Genomic DNA, 23768 nt, shown 5'->3' with positions numbered 1-23768 from the left:
ACCAGTGAAAGTTACTAGTGAGTGCATGAGGCAGTAGTGGTGCAGACTCAACTGAGTGAACATGTAGTGAAAGAGCTAAGAGTCGAAAAATGTGAAGCTGAATTATAAAGTGTTTACCAGCACATTGGGTGAATTACTTTAAAAATTTGTCAGTATCATGAAAGAAATTAATGCAATACAGTTAGGTACGTTTTACATTGTTTTACGATGAATAAATTAAGTTAAAGGATGTCATCTTTTATTTCAGAAGCATCTTACCAGCTCTCATGGTTATTTTGTAGTTTTGATAAGTACAGTTAGGCTACAGTTTAGTTCCCTGTGTGACTGTGGCTGAAGTCAGTCTCTCTCCATATAATCTGATAGCCAACCATTAAGATCATGGTAGATCTCTTAAAATTATGGACTGTGAGTTTACAGACAGTTCAGAGATGTTAGGGCTGACATTTAGTCCTTATGTTAGTTCATTCAAGAACAAGGAGACTTTTTTCTTTATGGCAAAAACTATATTAGGCTAGTACTTGAAATGACACACAATCTGAGGAACAAATCGACCAAGCTAGGTCTAAGCCAGTACTTGAAAGAACACATAATATGAGGAACAAAGTAACCAAACAAAGTCAATAGACATTACTGTTATATAGAATATATGATGCGCTATCAGCTGACACTCAACATACATTACAATATCAGACATATCGAGAGTACACAGTGATCCTTCAAGGAATGTATTCTTGTTTGTAGTGATCAAATTACTTATCAGAGGTTCACTGTTTCAATTTAATACTGTTATCTTTAGAATTCAGTCCCTACAGTATCTATGTCTCAAAAGTAGTTCATTTTATTTCACTTCCATTGTCAATATACTTTATAATCGTAATATTCACTTAGTTACAAATGAAAAAACTTAGAAATTTTGTTGTGATTCTTCTGTTTCTCACAACAAATTAGTTGCTCAAACAGCCCTTGGGTGTACTGCTGGTTCATAGTGACAGACAGGCCAAAATTTCAACACTTACACATACAGCCATTGTTAGTATGTGCTGATGAACTGAGCTCCCTGGGGTGCAGAGTTCGTTCATAAAGGAAACTTTGTGCAAGGTCTATGCCTGAGAGTGTATGCTGACAGGTGCAAAGGAGGCTGCATCGGTAGTGGTGGTTGGTAAAGATAAGGGGCCTGCTTGATAATTAGTTGTCCAGGAAGATCAATGCTGACATCACGAAAAATATAAAGATCCTTAATTTACTCAAAGAGGTAATCAAGAAATTATTACTACAAAGGTCTACCCACCAAGACTTTACAGACTCTCACACAAGGAAGTGGAGCCATTATGCAATACTGTCACCAACACCATGCCTCCTTCATATTTGTTCTAAAACATCTCGGCAAATTCAGGCTCAAGCATTCACACATCCTGGTGAGCTTTAATGTTATTTCTGTACTGATCAGCATGCCTCTACAACTCAATAGAATTTTTGAACATTTTTGGAAGGTGATTATAACAGCTGTCAGGTAATGTATAAAATGCATGTTTAACCATCAGCTGCTTTTATTTTAAACCCAAATATCGACCAGTTTCAGTCATGGACCATTTTCATGGATAAAAGTTAAAAAGGCTTAAGCAACAAGTTACATTTGTCATTACTTAAATAATGTGTAGAGCATGTCTTGAATATCAATATACAACAAACATACTAATAACAGGTGTACACAGAGCAATACTGCTCTAGCAAGATATATAATGAACAAACAGTTTACACCATAAAATATCACTGCCAGTGGCACACTAGAATAATGTATTCTGACAGGTCAGTGGTTGCAGAGCACTGTTTATCTGAGACTCATGCAATAGAATATGAACACACCAGGATTTTAGCACAAGCATCTAAGTACTGACACAGTATCATTAGAAATACCATCAACATATGCACCAGGAACAATCTTACCAGCCGAGACTGCAGCTGTGATCTCAGCAAGGCTTGGGAACCAGTACTCAGTCTAATAAGGAGAAGACAGTCAGAAAACACAACAAGCTGGCAGCCAGGACGGAAGGAGTGCTTACAATCATGCTGGCACAACTATGACACCCCAGTGGACGTTTCCAGCCATAGTAGCTGATACAACCAGCTCTTCTGCTGCCGACAGGGCACAGATTGCATATGGAACACCCTGAGGGAGGACACACCTGATGATGGTAACATGCCTGTTCAGCAAAATATCGTGCCCAATGAACAATAAGAACCAACAGTACACCCATGAACAGTTGGATCAAAAATTTTGTTGCTTTTTGTTCTTTGGTATAATTTTCATCTGCTTCATATACAGGATATCAAATGCAGGACAAATTAGCAACATAAACTAAATTACTGATCCATCCAATCAACCATTCATACAGGTGACAGAAGATCTAAGTCACATATGAAACTTCCTGCCAGATTAAAACTGTGTGCTGGACTGTGACTCAAACTTGGGACCTCTGCCTTTCGCAGGCACGTGCTCTACCAACTGAGCTACCAAAGCAGATTCATGACCCACCTTCACAGCTTCACTTCTGCGAGTACCTCATCTCCTAACTTCCAAAATTCACAGAAGCTCCCCACTGCAAAGTGAAAATTTCGTTCTGGAAACATCCCCCAAGGCTCTATCTAAGCCATCTGCAATATCTTTTCTTCCAGGAGGGCTAGCTCTGCAAAGTTCACAGGAGAGCTTCTGCGAAGTATGAAAGATAGGAGATGAGGTACTGGTGGAAGTGAAGCTCTGAGGGCAGTTCACGAGTCATGCTTGGTTAGCTCAGTTAGTAGAGCACTTGCCCGCGAAAGGCAACGGTTCCAAGTTTGAGTCTCGGTCCAGCACACAGTTTTAATCTGCAGTGTGTTTTATACAGTGCACACTCTGCTGCTGAGTGAAAATTTCATTTTGGTATGTCAAAAAGTTTGCCAAATTTTGTTCAGGATGTTTCTTCAACATATGTACCCCATTCACCTGAATGGCTGCCAAAGAAGTTACCAGTGTCATCTCTCAGAACAATGAATATACAACATCATTACATTTCATACAAGATTAAAACCCATCTGCATTCATTTATTCACATATAGTATTCCATATATTCCAGTCATGAAGCAGAGTCTTCAACAACATCAAGTTATACATTAACAGGGAGAAACAGCAACAGCAGACTATTTCTATAAATTACACTCAGAATCAATTATGACTACTGATGATCACAACAGACTGAAAATTGGGTCAAAATTATACAGATCATAGAAATTGCTAAACTGTATGGTAAAGAACTGATAGCCATAAATAAATATTCAGGCATTTCTTCTGAAGTAACCTCATTGAACGTGTTCCAAGTGGTGACAAAAAAATCGAAACATACGCCTTAAACACAATCAAATGAGATCACAGAACTCTGTGTTCTCAATCAATTAGCAGTATTGTTTGTAAACATTGCTAATCGCCGTGGTGCTACTGCTGTTTCACCAGTACTCTCCACACCGTATTTTTTGAAGATGTATTCCACAGGCAAGTTCACTAGTCCTTATTTATAAATTATCCCTCACGGTCCAACACCATCTCCTCAAATTCTAATGTGTGAATATTTCTTTACTGAGGACCCTCCTTATCGAAACACTTCACTTGAATGGCACAATTTCTCATAAATTTGTATCCATGGTGATTAACTTCTCACAATTAGGATAATGACCATTACAAGAGTTTTCTCTGTACATTCATTTATCTTTCTAGGCACTGCATCCAAATGCACCATAGCTTACACGGATGCCTGCAAGTTACTGTTAACAATAATCATCCATCATTGAAACCAGACATGAACAGTTAAAAGTGGTAAACACTGGCAGAGACACATCATGAACAATAGTGTACTGTTTTTCAAATTGGTCTCACCAATGTCAATGCGGAAGGCAGTTATCTGTTAGGAAACATAGGCAGTCAAAAAACACGTCTCATGTACATTATCCACCCAGGCCCTCTTTTCATATCCTGTAACTGATTCCTTATCTCAAAATTCTCAGTTTATGGTCCTCTGTATCTTAATTCTGAGGACTGTAGTGTCTATAACAACATAATAATCAATTTTTGACAATATAATGTAATTGTATAGATAAAAATATCTACTTAGCAAGTGGCAGCAGAATACACATATAGATAAAGGTTTTACGTATGCAAGCTATTGAAGCCAGTGGCTCCTTCTTCTGGCAGAAGGGTTGATGGGGAAGGAAGAAAAAGGAACTACAGAGCTTTAGGAAATGGGGTAGAGCTCAGAAAAAGTCCTCCAGAACCCTTGGTCGAGGAGACTTACAGGACAGGATGAGAAGGAAAGACTGATTGTTGGAGACTGCACTGGATACTAATCTTTGTGTTGCATGTTAAACTGTCTTCCACCTTTAAGCTCTCGGGTTTTCAAATGTCATCTGGTGCAGTCCCCAACAATCAGCCTTTCCTTCTCATCCCATCTGATAAGTCTCCTTTGACACAGAAGTCTGGTTGACTTTTCCAAACTCTGCTCCTTTTCCTGAAGTTCTCCAGTTCGTTTCCCTTCACACCTCTGCCTTTCTCTTCAATCTTTCTGCCAGATGAAAGAGCCACTGGCTCCAAAAGCCTGCTTAAGTAAAACCTCTTTTTTATTTGTGTGTCCTCCCGTCACAGCTTGGTGAGCAGATTTTTTATCTATACAGTTACAATATACATATGGTGTTGGACACTTGATCTAGCAGTTACAGTGAATTAAGACACATTGATTTCCTTGTCTTTATTCATAGAGGCTGTAGTTAATACCCTCAACTGCTTCAAGAGGTGCCCACAAGATGTGTGGATGTGAACAGTGTGCATAATTCTAATTACTTCCTTTGTTGTCTCTGACAATTTTGGGACTGGCACAATCAAATGTCTACAGTAAGTTGCCAGAAGATCCCAGTTAAAATGTTTTCCTCAATACTACATCCATCTTTTCTGGTCCCAACCAAAAGCCCATACGCACAATGCTGAAGTTTCCTCTTTAGTATGTTTCCTCTACACAACAATTTCCTCCAGGTAACACTTGTATTTTTGTAACTCTAACCAATTATTTCCCTCTTTATGGCATTTAAGTCACTGTTGTAGATGCTTCATTTTACATTCTGTGAATCTGCACAGGCTCAGAAGGCTGTGCTCTGCGTGAGTCACACGTCAGCGTCAGTGCCCAAGCCACATGAGATATGACTCACATCATGCTTGTCATTTGTCTCACTGCCGCTACTGTATGTTTTTGTTTTTCATGTGAGCAAATGGTGAACATCTGCACAGTGTGTTTAACACTGTGTCCCTATTACATGATACACCTGAGGTATGCCCCATGCGCATGTTTAGAACAGCAGACTGGTTCATGTTGATCGATTACACAATACACATAGGTTATTCCTGGTGCAAATCCATGCATGCACGCTAGATGGAATAACACTTGAAAATGGAAGCGGAATGAGTGATTTTTTGCAAAGTCATTCTCTTGATTCTGATACAATCCAGAAGAAACAGGAAGCAAACATGTTTGCTCGACTACTTCAAAAATCCTAGGTATGTGATGTTAAAAGTTATGCTATTTCATAGATTTTACTTCATTATTAAAGGAATTCTTAGCAGCTGATTCTTTTTTTTTAATTTTTATCGTTTACTGTGTTTTTCTATTGTATATCATCAGTAAAATTTGACTCTACTTTTGTAATTATCCATTGGAAGTCTTACTCTTTATAGTGTTTCCCCACATATGGTGTTCAGAATTTGTGGTCCCTTTAAAAATGTTGTACAGAGATTTCACTGTATTATACAACCACTAATGACTAAACAACATCTACTTAGCACCTGAGGGAGTAGCAGCTTTTGTCAAACACAAAATTAGTTTCTAACATATCTGTTGTTGTATACAATGAATTGTTCCACATTGATGGAAGTTATGCTTTATGATGGGATCTATGGAACAGCATCAATCAATGCATGAATCAATCAATTTTATTATTGATAAGTTTTATTATGTGGTCATTCAATGTATAAACAGCTGTCATTGTAAAATAATAATAGTGAAATACAAACTGTGATTGGCCAAGTTCCCATTATTGTGGAGATGGGTAACAACCCATGAGTAAATTATCTCCTTAAAAATTGGAGTAAATTATGTTATGGGGCTAGCCTTTTAGAGACTAATACGTATGTAGTCACTCTTCTTGTATGGAAGTTTGGCAATTCTATATTTTAGTCTGTCTACAAAAATACGGAGTGTATGATGTATTACAAATATTACATGTGTGACTAAGATGATTTGATACAACTGTCTTCATCAACAGTCTAAAGTTGCTTCACTTTATCGTTTGAGATGTCAGTCTCAGAAAAGATATGCATTCTCCTTAATTACTTTTCCTAATACTTATAGTAATATATAAACAAATATGGCAGAATTACAACTAACATTAACCCAGATAGCCCTGACGTCCTTCTGGAAGGACGACGTAACTCATTGTTGATATTATTTATTTTTGCGAATAACGCACTGTTGTAACGGACTGTGACGCATTGTTATATGAAGTAGGCAGAGTCAGTTGGGCGCTGCGACATTCAGTTTGACGCTGTCGTTCATAGTGAGTGAGAAACTGTGTCTTGAAAATAGGGCCGATTTTACCATGGACAAACTGACTGACCTTGTCATTGATGGGTATGTATATTTTCTTTCACATTGCGTCAATAATTCTGAAACTTGTCATATAATATCTTAAAGAATTAAACTATATTATTTATGGGCTCATATTACGATTGAAAGGTTTCGTCAGTTGTAATTCAATAATGTTTTCAACCGTCCTTCCAGAAGGAGGTCAGGGTAATGTGCTGTCATTTTGTATTCACAGAAAACGATGTACACTTATGGAACTTTTGGACATGTTAGAATCAAAAGATGAGGAAATACCTAATACCGTGTGAATGTAACACTACACCCTCCTCTAAATTCAACTGATGACGTAACAGATGAATATTCGGGTGCTGAAGAAAATCCAAGTGTAGATAAATTACCAGCAAGTCAGCTCTATGCTACTGCGCTACATGACCTAAAAGAGAGGGGCGTGGAAGCAACAGGAACAATAAGAGGAAACAGCGTTAAGAATTGTACTCTATCATTTGTAGATAAAATGATAAAAGAAAATAGAGGATCATATGAAATTTGTTCTTACTCAGCATCCGGGATTTCCATTGCACGTTGGAATGACAACAATGTTGTTACTGTAGCCACCAACTTTGACAGAGTGCAACCACTACGCTCTGTAACAAGATTTTCCAGGGAACAAAAGAAACTTATTACACTCCTACAATACTCATATGGGAGGCATAGATCGAACTGACCAAAATGAATCCCTATATAGATGCTCTATAAGAGGGAAAAATGGTATTTCCCGATCATTGCACATTTTATAGACATTCAGAGCAAAATGCCTGGGGTCTTTACAAGCACAACGAATAACCCATAGATCATCTGACATTTCGTCGTCGAATTGTCACTGCAATTCTTGAAAGTAACAAAAGAGTCACTACCAGCAGAGGACGTCCTAGTAAGAGGGCAAAACTAGATTCTAGGTTGGTTGGTTTGTGGGATTAAAGGGACCAGACTGCGATGGTCATCGGTCCCCTAGATTCTAGATTTGGTGGAAGAGAACATTATGTTGCTGAATTACCAATGGACGAGATAACAAAAAAGAAGAAGCAGCTGAAATGTCGCAGTTGCCACAAATAAACTACTACTATGTGCGTAAAATGTGACGAACCACTTCATGTTTGTTGCTTTTTGTCTTATCATACTAGTGCATCAAATATGTGTATAGGTTATTTTCTTTGTTTTTTGTATTCATTAGCTGTTTTAGCCAATAATTCAAATTTATTTATGTTTATTTGAAGGTATAAAAACCAAAACAAGTTAATTGTGCAATGTCGTATACTTTAAAAACATGTTCCCTTATTGTCCTGACGTCCTTCTGGAAGGACGGCCATATTTGGAAATACTAAATAAAAATAAATACTCAACATTGTTTTTACTTTCTTTCTTACAACCTTGTGAATGAATGTAGATAAGATATAAATCAATTTTGAAAAACAAATAATTCAGGACTATCTGGGTTAAACTTATTTTAAACTTCATCCTAGGCAGAATTTTAATTTTTCTTGACATTTTCTATTGTTATGTCATTAATCAGTAACTTTGTTAAGAAACTGATATTAAAATCTCTAATACATATAATAATCTCTTTCTGTCTGACAGACAGTCTATAGGGCATCAAAACTGTTCAATAAAATTTTCTCAACTGCCACTATGGACCAGTATAAAGTAGCAGTTACAAACACTTATATTTTTCAGTATCACATAGCAAGGACATGGTTTTGTTTTCTACATGATCAAAGATGGTAAGGAACCCAAAGAACAACAACAACAACAACAACAATAATAATAATAATAATAATAAAAACCACCACTTGTGTAAGTTCAGGACCTCTCCATATATTCTAAATGTTTACAACTGCCAACATATGACACAACAGTTACTCTGTGTCCACCACTTTTGTGTGTGGCCACCGGGGGCAGTCACCACAGCCAAGAAACTGTGCATGATGGCTGTGCAGGGACCTCTAGCACCACTTGTGATGCATTGTCTACATTTTTTATCACTGCCAAGCAATCGCCCTAACTCTGCTCTTGTTTATCATGCTATTTACTAAGCTAGCTAGAATTGTACTGAATCTGTCTAACCATGTGGCTATGCCATGCATTGTACCCACTGTGAACCACTGTCCTGTGAGATCATTAAGTATACTTGTTCTGGAGATGTCATCTTATGTTTTATATGCCATGAGTTACAACATAATTGGTGATTATCATGAGCATTTTTCATGTTCGGCACATGACCATGGATCCTGAAAAACAGGCCACCTTACAGGTTCTGTGTGTCGATGGATGTGATGTTAGAGCCATTTCTGCAACAGCAATTAGAGAGACACAAAAATCTGGAAGCCTTGTTGTCCACTTTGCTCTCCTGGTCATCAGCTACAAATCTGCCACTGTTCAGGCCTGAAGATGAGGCAGCCGAAGACTGGGAAGAAAACAAGTAGTGCCTCCAGTAGCACTTTTCTGCATTCGAGGAAATGAATCCAGCCATGATAAAATCACTATTATTGTCATGGATCTCACCCAGTATATACCAGCTTTTGTGCAGACTGGCCCCTCTCATGAACCGGTTAAATTAACTATCTACTTCCACCTATACTGCCATGTCATCGCATTCTGCATGGGCTTTTATCAGTGTAGTAAATAGGCTAATTAGTTATACTGCACATGGGCAGCTGAACTGCATGGTCTCAGTAGGAAATGACATTTAGTGATTGCAGAAAATAAGGAACCATATGCAGATGTTTGGTTTGGTTTGGTTTGGTTCGGTTCGGTTCAGTTGTTTGAGGGAGGAGACCAAACAGCGAGGTCATCAGTCTCATCGGATTAGGGAAGGAAGTCAGCCGTGCCCTTTCAAAGGAACCATCCTGGCATTTGCCAGGAGCGATTTAGGGAAATCACAGAAAACCTAAATCAGGATGGCTGGACACGGGAATGAACCATCGTCCTCCCGAATGCGAGTCCAGTGATATGCAGATGTGGTGATTAGGGATGCAATAAGGCTGGCAGCTCCATAAAAGGAGGAGCAGTAGATAGCTTTAAAATCTGAGGACAGAACTTTGGAAAATGTTTTAAAATTTGCCCAATCCTTCAAAGTTCCTCAGCATCAGACTCGAGAAAGGGATTCAACTTTGTGGACGCAGCAAATGTGGGAACAGCAGAGCACAAACACTGTCGCACTCCAGCACTGTCTCGTAAACAAGGAAAGAAGGTTCCGCCTCCTGACCACACTTGTTTCCATCATGCCTGGACTGTTTTTGAACACATTCCACAGAAGCCCGACAGGTGAGCTCAGTGCAAGTCACGCTGTCTGCCACACTCTGGACAAAAAGTACTCATCTAGATACGACCTAATGGACAGTAATTTGATTTCATCACAGTCTCAGACCATACTGATGTCTATTAAGGAACTATTCATCATGCTCGCTGACTTTGTGCAGCAAACTAGTTCAGCTACAGAATGAGATTTTCATTCTGCAGCGGAGTGTGCGCTGATATAAAACTTCCTGGCAGATTAAAACTGTGCCAGACCAAAGACTCGAACTCAGTACCTTTGCCTTCCGCGGGCAAGTGCTCTACCAAATGAGCTACCCAAGAACGACTCACAACCTGTCCTCACAGCCTTAATTCTGCCACTTCAGCTACAGGTTGATACCAGTGCCTCTGAATTCCTGTTAAACTTTGAAATGTACCTCCAGCTGGGAGTGCCCGCGGCCTCTTCAATCCACAAGCTAGCCAGGCATATAACAAATTCAAAGGACAATTCACGATCGCAGTGACATTCAAAAATGTCATGCAAGACCTCACTTTCCTTCTGCTTCACAGTACAGTTACAGAGCACGTGTTTGGACTTGATGTTTTTTTCCCCATTTTCAGATTTGTCATCCATGACAAGGTCCACCTTGTGTCACAACAAATATTGTTTCAGGTATTTAATATTCATCTACTTACATGAGAAAAGAAACTTTCGACTGCCCACTGGCAAATGTCACAAAGTCATTAATTGCGACTCTACAATATCAATAGCAGCAAACTCTGTTCCTTCTCATAGTACGTTGCCTATTTTTAATGTTTTTGGTTTCAGTGTTGTAGTTCATGTAGTGTACACTCTTCGACATAAAACTCGACCGGTGGCCGGCCGCTGCAGAGGCCAAGTCCGCGCCGATCGTAACATGAGACAAATAAACTGACCAACTCGCTAATTCTCTAAGTCCGGATATCTGCACAATCTGGCAACACTGTAGACTGCAGCACTTCCTGGAGGAAGTCTTGTCCCATGTTAGACGAAAGGTAAAGTATATACGCCCGTGGTCTAGCGGTAGCGTGCATTGTATTTGTCTACAATGTCTGTGGATTGAGACCAGCTGGCGCAAAAATTTTTTATAGCCTCTTCTCTCCGAATGCTAAAGACGTGAATGTAATGGTAGCGCAGAATCAATCTGTTTCACTTTCTGTCACACCAATAACGAACTTTTATCCAGTAAGCATTTTATGGCATATTTCTTGCAGACTGTCCTCCTCTGGATGCCGTATGCGGTAAAGCTCCGGGATCCATTTGCTGGCAACCGGCAGCGGCCGTGGCGGCAGCAGCCGCGCTGTACTCCCCCATTCTGTATCGAAAGTGCCTCCTACCGCTCATCGCTTTTGATAATTTGAAACGCTTTATTATTATTAAATGTTGCTCCACAGAAAATTTCTACGATTTCCATTCTCGTTCGAAAGCAACGGAGGCAGACGCCCAGATTAGTAGATGGGTACTGTATTACATTAACCGGCAAGAGCTGAGTATGGCCCGAAATTAATTTTATAGACTGGGACAAAATCAAACCACCTCACTATATGCGATGAATTTATAAATGCTTTATACTTCGCTTCTTTTCCTTTCAAATTCAATTCCTGTTGTTGTGGTCTTCAGTCCTGAGACTGGTTTGATGCAGCTCTCCATGCTGCTCTATCCTGTGCAAGCTTCTTCATCTCCCAGTACCTACTGCAACCTACATCCTTCTGAATCTGCTTAGTGTATTCATCTCTTGATTTCCCTCTACGATTTTTACCCTCCACGCTGACCTCCAATACTAAATTGGTGATCCCTTGATGCCTCAGAACATGTCCTACCAACCGATCCCTTCTTCTGGCCAAGTTGTGCCACAAACTTCTCTTCTCCCCAATCCTATTCAATACTTCCTCATTAGTTATGTGATCTACCCATCTAATCTTCAGCATTCTTCTGTAGCACCACATTTCGAAAGCTTCTATTCTCTTCTTGTCCAAACTATTTATCGTCCATGTTTCACTTCCATACATGGCTACACTCCATACGAATACTTTCAGAAATGACTTCCTGACACTTAAATCTATACTCGATGTTAACAAATTTCTCTTCTCCAGAAATGCTTTCCTTGCCATTGCCAGTCTACATTTTATATCCTCTCTACTTCGACCATCATCAGTTATTTTGCTCCCCAAATAGCAAAACTCCTTTACTACTTTAAGTGTCTCATTTCCTAATCTAATTCCCTCAGCATTACTCGACTTAATTCGACTACATTCCTTTATCCTCGTTTTGCTTTTGTTGATGTTCATCTTATATCCTCCTTTCAAGACACTGTCCATTCCGTTCAACTGTTCTTCCAAGTCCTTTGCTGTCTCTGACAGAATTACGTCATCGGCGAACCTCAAAGTTTTTATTTCTTCTCCATGGATTTTAATACCTACTCCGAATTTTTCTTTTGTTTCCTTCACTGCTTGCTCAATATACAGATTGAATAACATCGAGGAGAGACTACAACCCTGTCTCACTCCCTTCCCAACCACTGCTTCCCTTTCATGTCCCTCGACTCTTATAACTGCCATCTTGTTTCTGTACAAATTGTAAATAGCCTTTTGCTCCCTGTATTTTACCCCTGCCGCCTTCAGAATTTGAAAGAGAGTATTCCAGTCAACAATGTCAAAAGCTTTCTCTAAGTCTACAAATGCTAGAAACGTAGGTTTGCCCTTCCTTAATCTAGCTTCTAAGATAAGTCGTAGGGTGAGTATTGCCTCACGTGTTCCAACATTTCTACGGAATCCAAACTGATATTCCCCTAGGTCGGCTTCTACCAGTTTTTCCATTCGTCTGTAAAGAATTCGCGTTAGTATTCTGCAGCTGTGGCTTATTAAACTGATTGTTCGGTAATTTTCACATCTGTCAACACCTGCTTTCTTTGGGATTGGAATTATTATTTTCTTCTTGAAGTCTGAGGGTATTTCACCTGTCTCATACATCTTGCTCGCCAAATGGTAGAGTTTTGTTAGGACTGGCTCTCCCAAGGCTGACAGTAGTTCCAATGGAATGTTGTCTACTCCGGGGGCCTTGTTTCGACTCAGGTCTTTCAGTGTTCTGTCTAACTCTTCGCGCATTATCGTATCTCCCATTTCATCTTCATCTACATCCTCTTTCATTTCCATAATATTGTCCTCAAGTACATCGCCCTTGTATAGACCCTCTATATACTCCTTCCACATTTCTGCTTTCCCTTCTTTGCTTAGAACTGGGTTTCCATCTGAGCTCTTTATGTTCATACAAGTTGTTCTCTTTTCTCCAAAGGTCTCTTTAATTCTCCTGTAGGCAGTAGCTATCTTACCCCTAGTGAGATAAGCCTCTACATCCTTACATTTGTCCTCTAGCTATCCCTTCTTAGCCATTTTGCACTTCCTGTCAATCTCATTTTTCAGACGTTTGTATTCCTTTTTGCCTGCTTCATTTACTGCGTTTTTATATTTTCTCCTTTCATCAATTAAATTCAATATTTCTTCTGTTTCCCAAGGATTTCTAGCAGTCCTCGTCTTTTTACCTACATGATCCTCTGCTGCCTTCACCACTTCATCCCTCAAAGCTACCCATTCTTCTTCTACTGTATTTCTTTCCCTCATTCCTGTCAATTGTTCCCTTATGCTCTCCCTGAAACTCTGTACAACCTCTGGTTCTTTCAGTTTATCCAGGTCCCATCTCCTTAAATTCCCACCTTTTTGCAATTTCTTCAGTTTTAATCTACAGGTCATAACCAATAGATTGTGGTCAGAGTCCACATCTGCCCCTGGAAATGTCTTACAATTTAAAACCTGGTTCCTAAATCTCTGTCTTACCATTATATAATCTATCTGAAACCTGTCAGTATCTCCAGGCTTCTTCCATGTATAGAGCCTTCATTTATGATTCTTGAACCAAGTGTTAGCTGTGATTACGTTGTGCTCTGTGCAAAATTCTACCAGGCGGCTTCCTCTTTTATTTCTTAGCCCCAATCTATATTCACCTACTATGTTTCCTTCTCTCCCTTTTCCTACTACCGAATTCCAGTCACCAATTACTATTAAATTTAAGTCACCCTTCACTATCTGAATAATTTCTTTTATTTCATCATACACTTCTTCAATTTCTTCGTCATCTGCAGAGCTAGTTGGCATATAAACTTGTACTACTGTAGTAGGTGTGGGCTTCGTTATCTTGGCCACAATAATGCGTTCACTATGCTGTTTGTAGTAGGTTACCCGCACTCCTATTTTTTTATTCATTACTAAACCTACTCCTGCATTACCCCTATTTGATTTTGCGTTTATAACCCTGTAGTCACCTGACCAGAAGTCTTGTTCCTCCTGCCACCGAACTTCACTGATTCCCACTATATCTAACTTTAACCTGTCCATTTCCCTTTTTAAATTTTCTAACCAACCTGCCCAATTAAGGGATCTGACATTCCACACTCCGATCCGTAGAACGCCAGTTTTCTTTCTCCTGATAACGGCATCCTCTTGAGTAGTCCACACGTGGAGATCTGAATGGGGGACTATTTTACCTCCAGAATATTTTACCCAAAAGGACACCATCATCATTTAATCATACAGTAAAGCTGCATGCCCTCGGGAAAAATTACGGCCGTAGTTTCCCCTTGCTTTCAGCCGTTTGCAGTACCAGCACAGCAAGGCCGTTTTGGTTATTGTTACAAGGCCAGATCAGTCAATCATCCAGACTGTTGCCCTTGCAACTATTGAAAAGGCTGCTGCCCCTCTTCAGGAACCACACGTTTGTCTGGCCTCTCAACAGATACCCCTCCGTTGTGGTTGCACCTACGGTACGGCTATCTGTATCGCTGAGGCACGCAAGCCTCCCCACCAACGGCAAGGTCCATGGTTCATGGGGGGAGGCAAATTCAATTATTTGTGCAAATTTTAGCCAATATTCGGATGCTTTCGTCAAGCCAGAGTGAGCGTCTGTGATGTAAAGTGTATTACAAAAAAACGGTTCAAATGGCTCTGAGCACTGTGGGACTTAACTTCTGAGGTCATCAGTCCCCTAGAACTTAGAACTACTTAAACCTAACTAACCTAAGGACATCACACACATCCATGCCTGAGGCAGGATTCGAACCTGCACGCGGTTCCAGACTGTAGCGCCTAGAACCGCCCGGCCATCCCGGCCGACCAGTGTATTACAGTTTTTGTTTCATTCCTTATGGTAAGTCTATGCAATAAACTGTGTGAATATCTTGCAATGCATGCTCTGTAGCAATGCAGGAACACTGAACATTTGGAGTTCCATGTACGGATTCAAAAGGTATTTAATGTCGATCGGAAGTGACAGTTAAGGTCATCAAATTTAAACCAGAAAAATTTATCTTTTTTGAGGTTTCACAGAACGGAAAGGAATTGCTAACGTCGGTGTCATAAAATGTCTACAGTTAAATTCTATTGCAAAAATTTAGAAGAGAGGAACTACATTAATCAACATGTTCACTTCATAAACAACCTCCTGACGTGTTAGACCTATATGACGAACAAAGCTCAAATTCGCATCATTGACAGTCGGTTTGAATCTTCTCAGAAACTATTTTGCAAAGCAGACATCCATGATATTAACATAATTCGAAATTGCACGAAGATTTATGTGTAAAGGCATTCTTCAGATTTCGTATAAGGAATTTTTACTGTCAGTTTACAACTCTGTTAATTAAAATGGAAAATAAGAGGTTGTGTTCAGCGGCTTTCACCAATGTTGGAACTGCCATCTCATATAGCAATAACACCGCAACACGTAAGTGAACCACTGAGCTAACGACAGACTGGGTGTAACAGGCGGACTATAGTCATTGCAATATTGCCTGAGCCTCAAAACGCAACGTTAAACACACAAACAGGTGTTACTTATGTGAAGAACCCCGTTCTTGGAGTCCAGAAATTAAATATACTTTATAAGTGTCTCATCTTATAGTAGATTATATCGTATGAGTCTTCGATGTGAAAAACGAATGCCAAGTGAATTTAGCGAGGCAATGCTGGGCTACACCCAGAAGTAAATGCAGTCTCACTGTGTTGACAAATACTTGCTACGACGCTGCCAATTCTCAGCTCTCTTATGAGGCAGCTCTTTAGTGAAATGCTTGTCGTGATTGTCCGATACAGTTCTTCAGAGGGGAGATGCAAGCACACGTTTGATTTCTTTGCGGCGTTCTCCCCTGATAATTCCTGACGTTGCCTTGTGGGCTATGTATACATCTGACGCATTCAATTATCATTAATCCAGAATGATACAAGTTTCAGCTTCTCACGTGGAAGAACGCTGTGACTCTGACATTATATCATTTCAACGTAGGGAAAGCAAAATGGATGATTCAGTGTTTCTCATTCTGCATAAAGCACGTGAGATAATTTTCCATAACGTTCATAATCATCTCGAAATACAAACGAAGTAAAAATACATCGAAAGCTTATTTGAATTGAATATAATGTAAGATATCAAACGCTTTGCACATCGATGTCGAATGTGTCCACGTGCAATCTTTTGCAGCATACATATAGAATGTCATGATTACCATGAGAGTGAAGAAATATGTTGGTAGGGATGGAAGCAAAAAGAGATGCAATCAACAAATATTCCATTCCTTATGGCATTCATTTCATTTGAGATTTAAGAAGAGGTAAAGCGGGATGTTACTTTCGTTAACACGAAAGATGTTCAACACATATGGATAATAAGGAAGTATGCGTCTTCATACGTGTCCTCCTCGAAATCTGTATGCTCTATTATATACTAAGTAGCCTGATCAATGTTCCCGTAATGTTACCCTCTTGTTTGGCCTCTTAAACGATGAACAGATTCCAAATGCATGTCTCTGCATGAAAGTAGTTGTTCAAACCCTTCCTGCGCTGTTCTTTTTTTTTTTTTTTTTTTTTGCTTGGAATTCACGAAGCAGACCGCTGTGCTCCCCCACCCCCCACCCCCACCCCGCCTCTCCCCCCTCGAGGGTTAGGACTCAAAGTTAAACCATTTTTATTTTTCCACTGGCCTAATTTATTCAATCAGCATCAGCGCAAGACTATCAAACAAAGCCTTCCATTTACAGTTGTAACGCTCTAACCAGCAGCTGACCACAGGGTAATCCATAGCCATGGTCCGAAATTAGCAGCTCTCCGCTACTGTGGCAAAGCCCGCACTACATTTTCGATTCCGGAGCAACAGTTTATCTGGTAACGCTGTGTTAAATCAATAGGAGTAGTTGCAGAGCGTGCCACCATATCTGTCCTCCCATTGTCACCTTTATGTATCTCACTTCTCCTGTAGCGTTGATCATGAGGTGCTGAGGTAAATGAGTGTATTCCGCATGACGTAACATTCAGTATTCCCTCCTTTCATAGACACTTCATGTGCATCGATACCAAATAGGGATGTGTAAACTCTTGCGAGTGAGAGAATGACAACAATAATCGTAACGAGAACAAGCAAATAATGAATGAAGTTTATTGCAATGCAGAACGAGAATGGCTGTGAAAATAAAAACCTATAAAAATAGGTTGATCATAAAGGAAATTTCGGCAATTCTCGCTAGTGTAATATAATGTGAACCAGCAACTACCCTTTCCTTAGATCACGACTCAAGGAGGTCCCCAAGTAGCTACCAAGGCAATGCTGCAATCTGTTCCCTGACATTGTTCTGATGACGATTAATGCAGATAGTTCTGATTATGAAATACAAAACTTATTGCAGGGTAGTTCCTAGGACCAAAATATTAAATTTGCGATGTAGATGGCACATGAATGTGACGACTATCGAGATTACTCGTCAATGTAAAAACACAATGTTATGGGAATTGAGCATGGTCCCTCGGCACCAATACTGAAAGAGAGTGAATGACCACAGGTGTGCCAAACACTTTCAAAACGTCTGCCAAGTACCAAAAACAGTATCAATATGAAGAAAGCAATGGACAGATCAGAAAGGTCTCACTGCTATCCACAGCCTGTTTGAAGTCAGCCCTGGTGGAGCTGAGCTGCCAGACGCCAACCCGATAGCACATTACACCACTGAAATCTACGAATGAATTGTGTACTTATACTCATCAGCTTCAGTGAAATTTGTTATACATGACTAGAATATCAGGTGTTGTTATGGATAATAGTCCAACACATCGAACTCATATGATGGATTCACAAAAAAAAAAAAAATGTAAGACTACTGAAGAAGAAAGGAAACAATGGGAAAATGCGCTGATGTGCATTTTCATACGTTTTTATCTTCATAGCTGCCATAGTTAATACATCAATAATAACCTTGTTTATGGCTTCAGTAACTGTTACCGTCTTGTTTGACACCTAGATGATGTAAACAACACAAATTCGAGTCGCTGAGAGTTAATTCTAGTCTCTTCAGGGATTTAGTCTTGTTTTGTTGTTGATGTAAATTGGTATCTGCGAAGAATACTACTGCCGAAAATCCTGAGAGGTTTACAGAACACATATGATATGGGGGGTTATGAATAGTCTCTTAGTTGCGACCTTTAGAATAGCAGATGTCACGTGGGGTGGCCGCACGTTCTGAGACTCCGGGTCACAGATTTCGCGGCCACTTCCGCCGGAGGTGCTAGTCCTCCCCCGGGCATGGATGTGTGTGTTTTCCTTAGAATAATTTAGTTTCAGTTAGTGTAAGTAGTTTCTACGCCTAGGAACTGACGGCCCTAACAGTTTGGTCCCTTAAGCATTAGAACTTAAAAAAGAGCTGTAGCGAAAGGAATTGATAAGCTAAAGCTTTTGTAGAGAAACTGGAACTAATGAAAAATGAGCACTTTACTGCATCAGTGCCTTGTTCGCACAGCAGTAAATACTGCCCTTACCATAATCGTAGCAGACGGCCATTATGGCCGAGCGGTTGTAGGCGCTTCAGTCGGGAACCGCACTGCTGCTACGGTCGCAGGTTCGAATTCTGCCTTGGGCATGGATGTGTGTGCAGTCCTTAGCTTAGTTAGGCTTAAGTAGTTCTAAGTCTAGGGGACTGTTGACCTCAGATGTTAAGTCCCATAGAGCTCACAGCTGACGTATACAGCTCGCAATGTGAAACACGAGAATTTGGCCACCTTTTGCATGAAGCGACCATTTTGAACTTAAATACCACTACTCCTGTGGTGATTACTCTCAATATGTGTTCGAGATGACAAGAAAATATTAAATGGATGTAGATCTGTATCACCTAATCCCAGGTCGTTCGCGCTCGTTTCTGCCAGCCACTTTGACATGGGAAGTGCGTGATGACGGGGCTAGGAATCAGAGAATGAACATAATAGTGACATAGTTTGAGGTTGCTGGTGTCTCAACCTAAAGCCGTTCACCCTGGTGTGCTTTCTGTCAGGAAATATCATCCTCGAAAAGTGGACAGGATGGTTTTCTTATCCTTTGAAATTGTGAGATAGCCGTGTCAGCACGTTTCCAGGATAGTACACAGTAATTCATGGATTCGAGATTTGTTTCTCGTATATCTTTTTCTTTATTCCTCCTTTACATTAAATTTTGATATCAGCTGGCAACTGACCGCATTGCCATGATTAAAAATTATATGACAAAGGAACAAATTATTTTCTTGTTTAATATTCCGTAGGCGCATGCAAATATATGAATTGGATTACAATTTATAGATTTTATCATCTTAGTCATAACAGCAACGCTGCATACACGAATTGTTCTCGAGCAATGAACATTACATGGAGATACGTTCTCATAGTGGTATTTAGTTTTCACTAATATGGAGGGAAGACTTATCTCATTAACATTCCTGAAATCAGCTATTTATCTCAACTGTAGTCATTTACTCAGAGCGCTGGGCCGCGTTGACATGAGGTGTGAACAGGCGACGTCAGCGTTCGCGGTCGCCTTCCGTAAATGCAACACATTGAGCGAACGAGCACGTGTAATGTCCGTAGAGAATATCTCCCTTTAAAACAGATTTGTTTCTCCAATATATTCTTGTCAGTGGAAGATAGAAAAAAGAATTGAATAGGCGAAGCAGATTAGCTTTACAACCATGCAACAGAGTCTAACAGTTCAACAGACTGCTGCACTGTATTTATCAACTTACACCCCATCTCATCATTACCAAAGCATAGGAGGACGGTATATTCTGAAAGAAGGCCTACCTGCGTGTTATAACTGGCACCTTAAACTATATTACCATTCACTTTGTATTGCCAAAATCACCAGACCTCAACCCCATTGAAACTATGTGGGCGGAGGTTACGAGGTTGTTACCACCGGGGTCGAGGAATTCAGAAACTCTGTGGGAAAATATAGAGAATACATGGTGGGAGATAAATGATTATCATAATCTCTCGAGGAATTTAGCCTTATCACTTCCCCGACACCTTCGAGCAATTACAGAAAACGAGGGAGGATGGGTAGGGTACTGAAAGAAAAATAAAGGACAAACTAGTTGCGAGGTCCTAAACTGTTCCGGAAACCTACTAAAGCTAAATGGTCTCTGTGTATTCTCATTAAATGTGTCACTGCATGGTTGTTACCCATAGTAACTACTAATTAAATTCTTTACTCAAACAAATAAATAAACAAATGTGTGTGCAATGGTACACTGTTAATCACCCGACTGTGTTTAAAGAAAATGCGTAAGTAACCGGAATCGTAACTGGGCCTGCATAATAATTCCTCCGTTCTGTAAGCTATTTCTTTTCATTCTGTCTTACTTTCATTTCTCAAAACATAATAACGGTATTACAAGTAACATACAGGATAAAATTGCCTAACAGCTGATCTTCTAACAGCACATATAAAGATATTTCTACTTCCTATCGTCTCTTATGAAAATAACCTTTTTCTCACCCACGGGAAGGAATGAAGGACAACCCACATTGCTTGATTCATAACGTCGCAGCAACACACTCTCTCATTACCATTGGGCAAAGCAATGATGGTATCTCCACGCGGACCAGTACTAGAAAAATTCTATAACGTCTTCAATCCCTGTCTGATCCCAAAAACACCTCTCATTTATTGACGTGCCTCGACATTAACTCACTAACTCTCGCGTGCTTGGAAAGTTCGCGTGGTCGCAATTCCGAAATTTATGTTTCCCTCATATTCGTGTGCAGCACGTTATCGCAACTGAAAGAAACCTCCACAAGTTACCTAGACTGATTTCCTAATTATACCTCGGCACCATTAAATAATATACCATCCAAAACCTCCCCTCCAAAAGATACTTAAATACACACAAAGAACTTTTCACAATACTTACAGTTCGTGTACAGCGTGCATAGCACGGCTACAGGGATTACTATTATGCTGTTTCCCCTTTATTTAACTGAGGAAAGCGGTCTCACTGATTCCCACGTATCTTTCAAATCCCATTGTTCGAAGAATTAGCTTCACAGGTAAATTTCTACTGACTGATTTCACAAGGTGACTTCTTATTCTTTCATACTAAATTAGCAACCTTGGCTTTATTCATGAATTTCAGAAACTCGTCAAATTACAAATTGAAACACATGCAAGCTACAAATGGCTTCTTTGAAAACTAATTCTTTCAGATCAAAATTAAGAGCATTGATTTATACCATGAATTTCTGTTAGCAGCTCGATTAGTTAAAACCACGAGATAATATTTTCCTACACTTCCAGATCAGATTTAGAAACAAACTAACCAAAATCATGAATTTAAATTGAGCTTTACTAAAAAGAATAATGGTAAATCAACATATTCCTACTTATAAACTAATAGTTCCTAGCACTCCGTCATCCACTCTTCTTCATTTTCTTCATCAGCCCTATGTGGTGAGTGCCTGGTCCTTAGGCTATAGTAGTTTGTCACATGAATCCTATTTGTGTCGTACCTGCTTTACAATTGCATTCTAACACTTTCCTGTTCACCGAATTACTCAAACAAAATATCAAATTCCATTAACTTTCAAGTTACTTTTCGCGGTCGCGACAAAGTATTTTCACACTCGCCTATCATCTAATGTAGTGAGGTGGTTTGATTTCGTCCCAGTCTATAAAATTAATTTCGGGCCATACAGATTTCAAGGAGGAAACGCATGAAGACGCAGACTTCCTCATTATACATATGTGCGGCATATCTTGCCGATTAATGTAATACAGTGAAATGAAATGAAGTCCAATGCATCTTTACAGAGCGTAGGGGAACGATGCGGGACACCCGCACCACTTTACTAGGCAAGGTCCTAGCGGAGGTGGTTTGCCATTGCCTTCCTCCGACCGTGATGGGGATGAATGATGATGATGAAGATGACACAACAACACCCAGTCATCTCGAGGCAGGAAAAATCACTGACCCCGCCGGGAATTGAACTCGGGACCCCGTGCTCGGGAAGCGAGAATGCTACCGCGAGACCACGAGAAGCGGACAATACCCATCTACTAATCAGTGCGTTTCTCTCTGTTGCTTTCGAGCGAGAATGGAAATTGTAGAAATTTTCTGGGGAGCAACATTTAATAATAATAAAGCATTTTAAATTATCAAAAGCAATGAGCGGTAGCAGGCACTTTCAATACAGAACGGGGGAGTGCAGTGCGGCTGCTGCCGCCGTGTCCGCTGCCGGTAGCCAGCAAATGGATCCCGGAGCTTTACCGCATACGGCATCCAGAGGAGGACAGTCTGCAAGAAATATGCCGCAAAATGCTTACTGGATAAAATATTGTTATTGGTGTGACAGAAAGTGAAACAGATTGGATCTGCACTACCATTACATTCACGTCTTTAGCATTCAGAGAGAAGAGGCTATAAAAAATTTTTGCGCCAGCTCGTCTCGATCCACAGACATTGTAGACAAATACAATGCACGCTACCGCTAGACCACGGGCGTATATAGTTTACCTTTCGTCTAACATTGGACAAGACGTCCTCCAGGAAATGCTGCAGTCTACAGTGTTGCCAGATTGTGCAGATATCCGGACTTAGAGAATTAGCGAGTTGGTCAGTTAATTTGTCCCAGTGTCGCGATCGGCGCGGGCTTAGCCTCCGCAGTGGCCGGCCGCCGGTCAAGTTTTATGTCAAAGAGTGTACATTTAATATGGTTTGTAAATGTGCATAATAACCATTTACCTACGTCAAGATGTGCTATTATGGCTACAGTCAGATAATGATCATTAAGTATGACGGATGTTTTAAATTATGGAAGAACTTAATTTACCTTTCTTTTGTCGACGAAAACGATGCAACCTATGCAAGTGCTGATAATCGGCAGGTTCATCACCACTTTCACTGCAGCTACTGCTGTTGCTGCTGTTACCACTGTTACTGCTACCACCAGATGAACCACTTGATGCTAACATCACATCAAGTAAATTAGCCCGGGCCTATTTAAAGAAAAATGTTGTATGTTTAGACATTTTATCAGTAGTGATTCATGTGTATATACACAATGTTAGTTTTATATTACAAACACACACACACACACACACACACACACACTGCATGTATACTTTTTATTTCACTCCACTGAGATATCATGAAATGCGTAACATTCATGAATTTTTGAGTAGACTGTGCATGTCATTAAAACTAATGAAGATCAAGTGTCAGGCTTTACAGATGTAACTTTAGCTCTTAAATGGTCATGAACATGTACACGAGAAAGAGGTTGCAATCACACAAAGGACTATCACAGTGAGTTAATAATCCAGAAGTTAATAATTTGTTTCGGTCATGAATATGTCATATAAGTGCACATGATGGTTTTTTTTTTTTTTTTTTTTTTTTTTTTTTTTTTTTTTTTTTTTTTTTACTGTACCATTATAGTTGTGGAATA

The 23768-nt window shown here is 39.9% G+C and overlaps 1 protein-coding gene across 1 annotated transcript in view; it reads right to left on the bottom strand.

The window, feature by feature from the left end:
• The window catches only part of LOC124615614, a 227683-nt gene that overhangs the window by 20202 nt on the left and 183713 nt on the right, over window positions 1-23768 (bottom strand). Inside the window, exon 9 of the mRNA XM_047143618.1 lies at window positions 23151-23316. Within this exon, the coding sequence (XP_046999574.1) occupies window positions 23151-23316 (166 nt within the window). The remainder of the gene's footprint in view (window positions 1-23150; window positions 23317-23768) is intronic.

Source organism: Schistocerca americana, chromosome 1 (genome assembly GCF_021461395.2).
Source record: "Schistocerca americana isolate TAMUIC-IGC-003095 chromosome 1, iqSchAmer2.1, whole genome shotgun sequence".
Classification (NCBI taxonomy): domain Eukaryota; kingdom Metazoa; phylum Arthropoda; class Insecta; order Orthoptera; family Acrididae; genus Schistocerca; species Schistocerca americana.
This window is presented reverse-complemented; position numbering and strand designations above follow the sequence as displayed.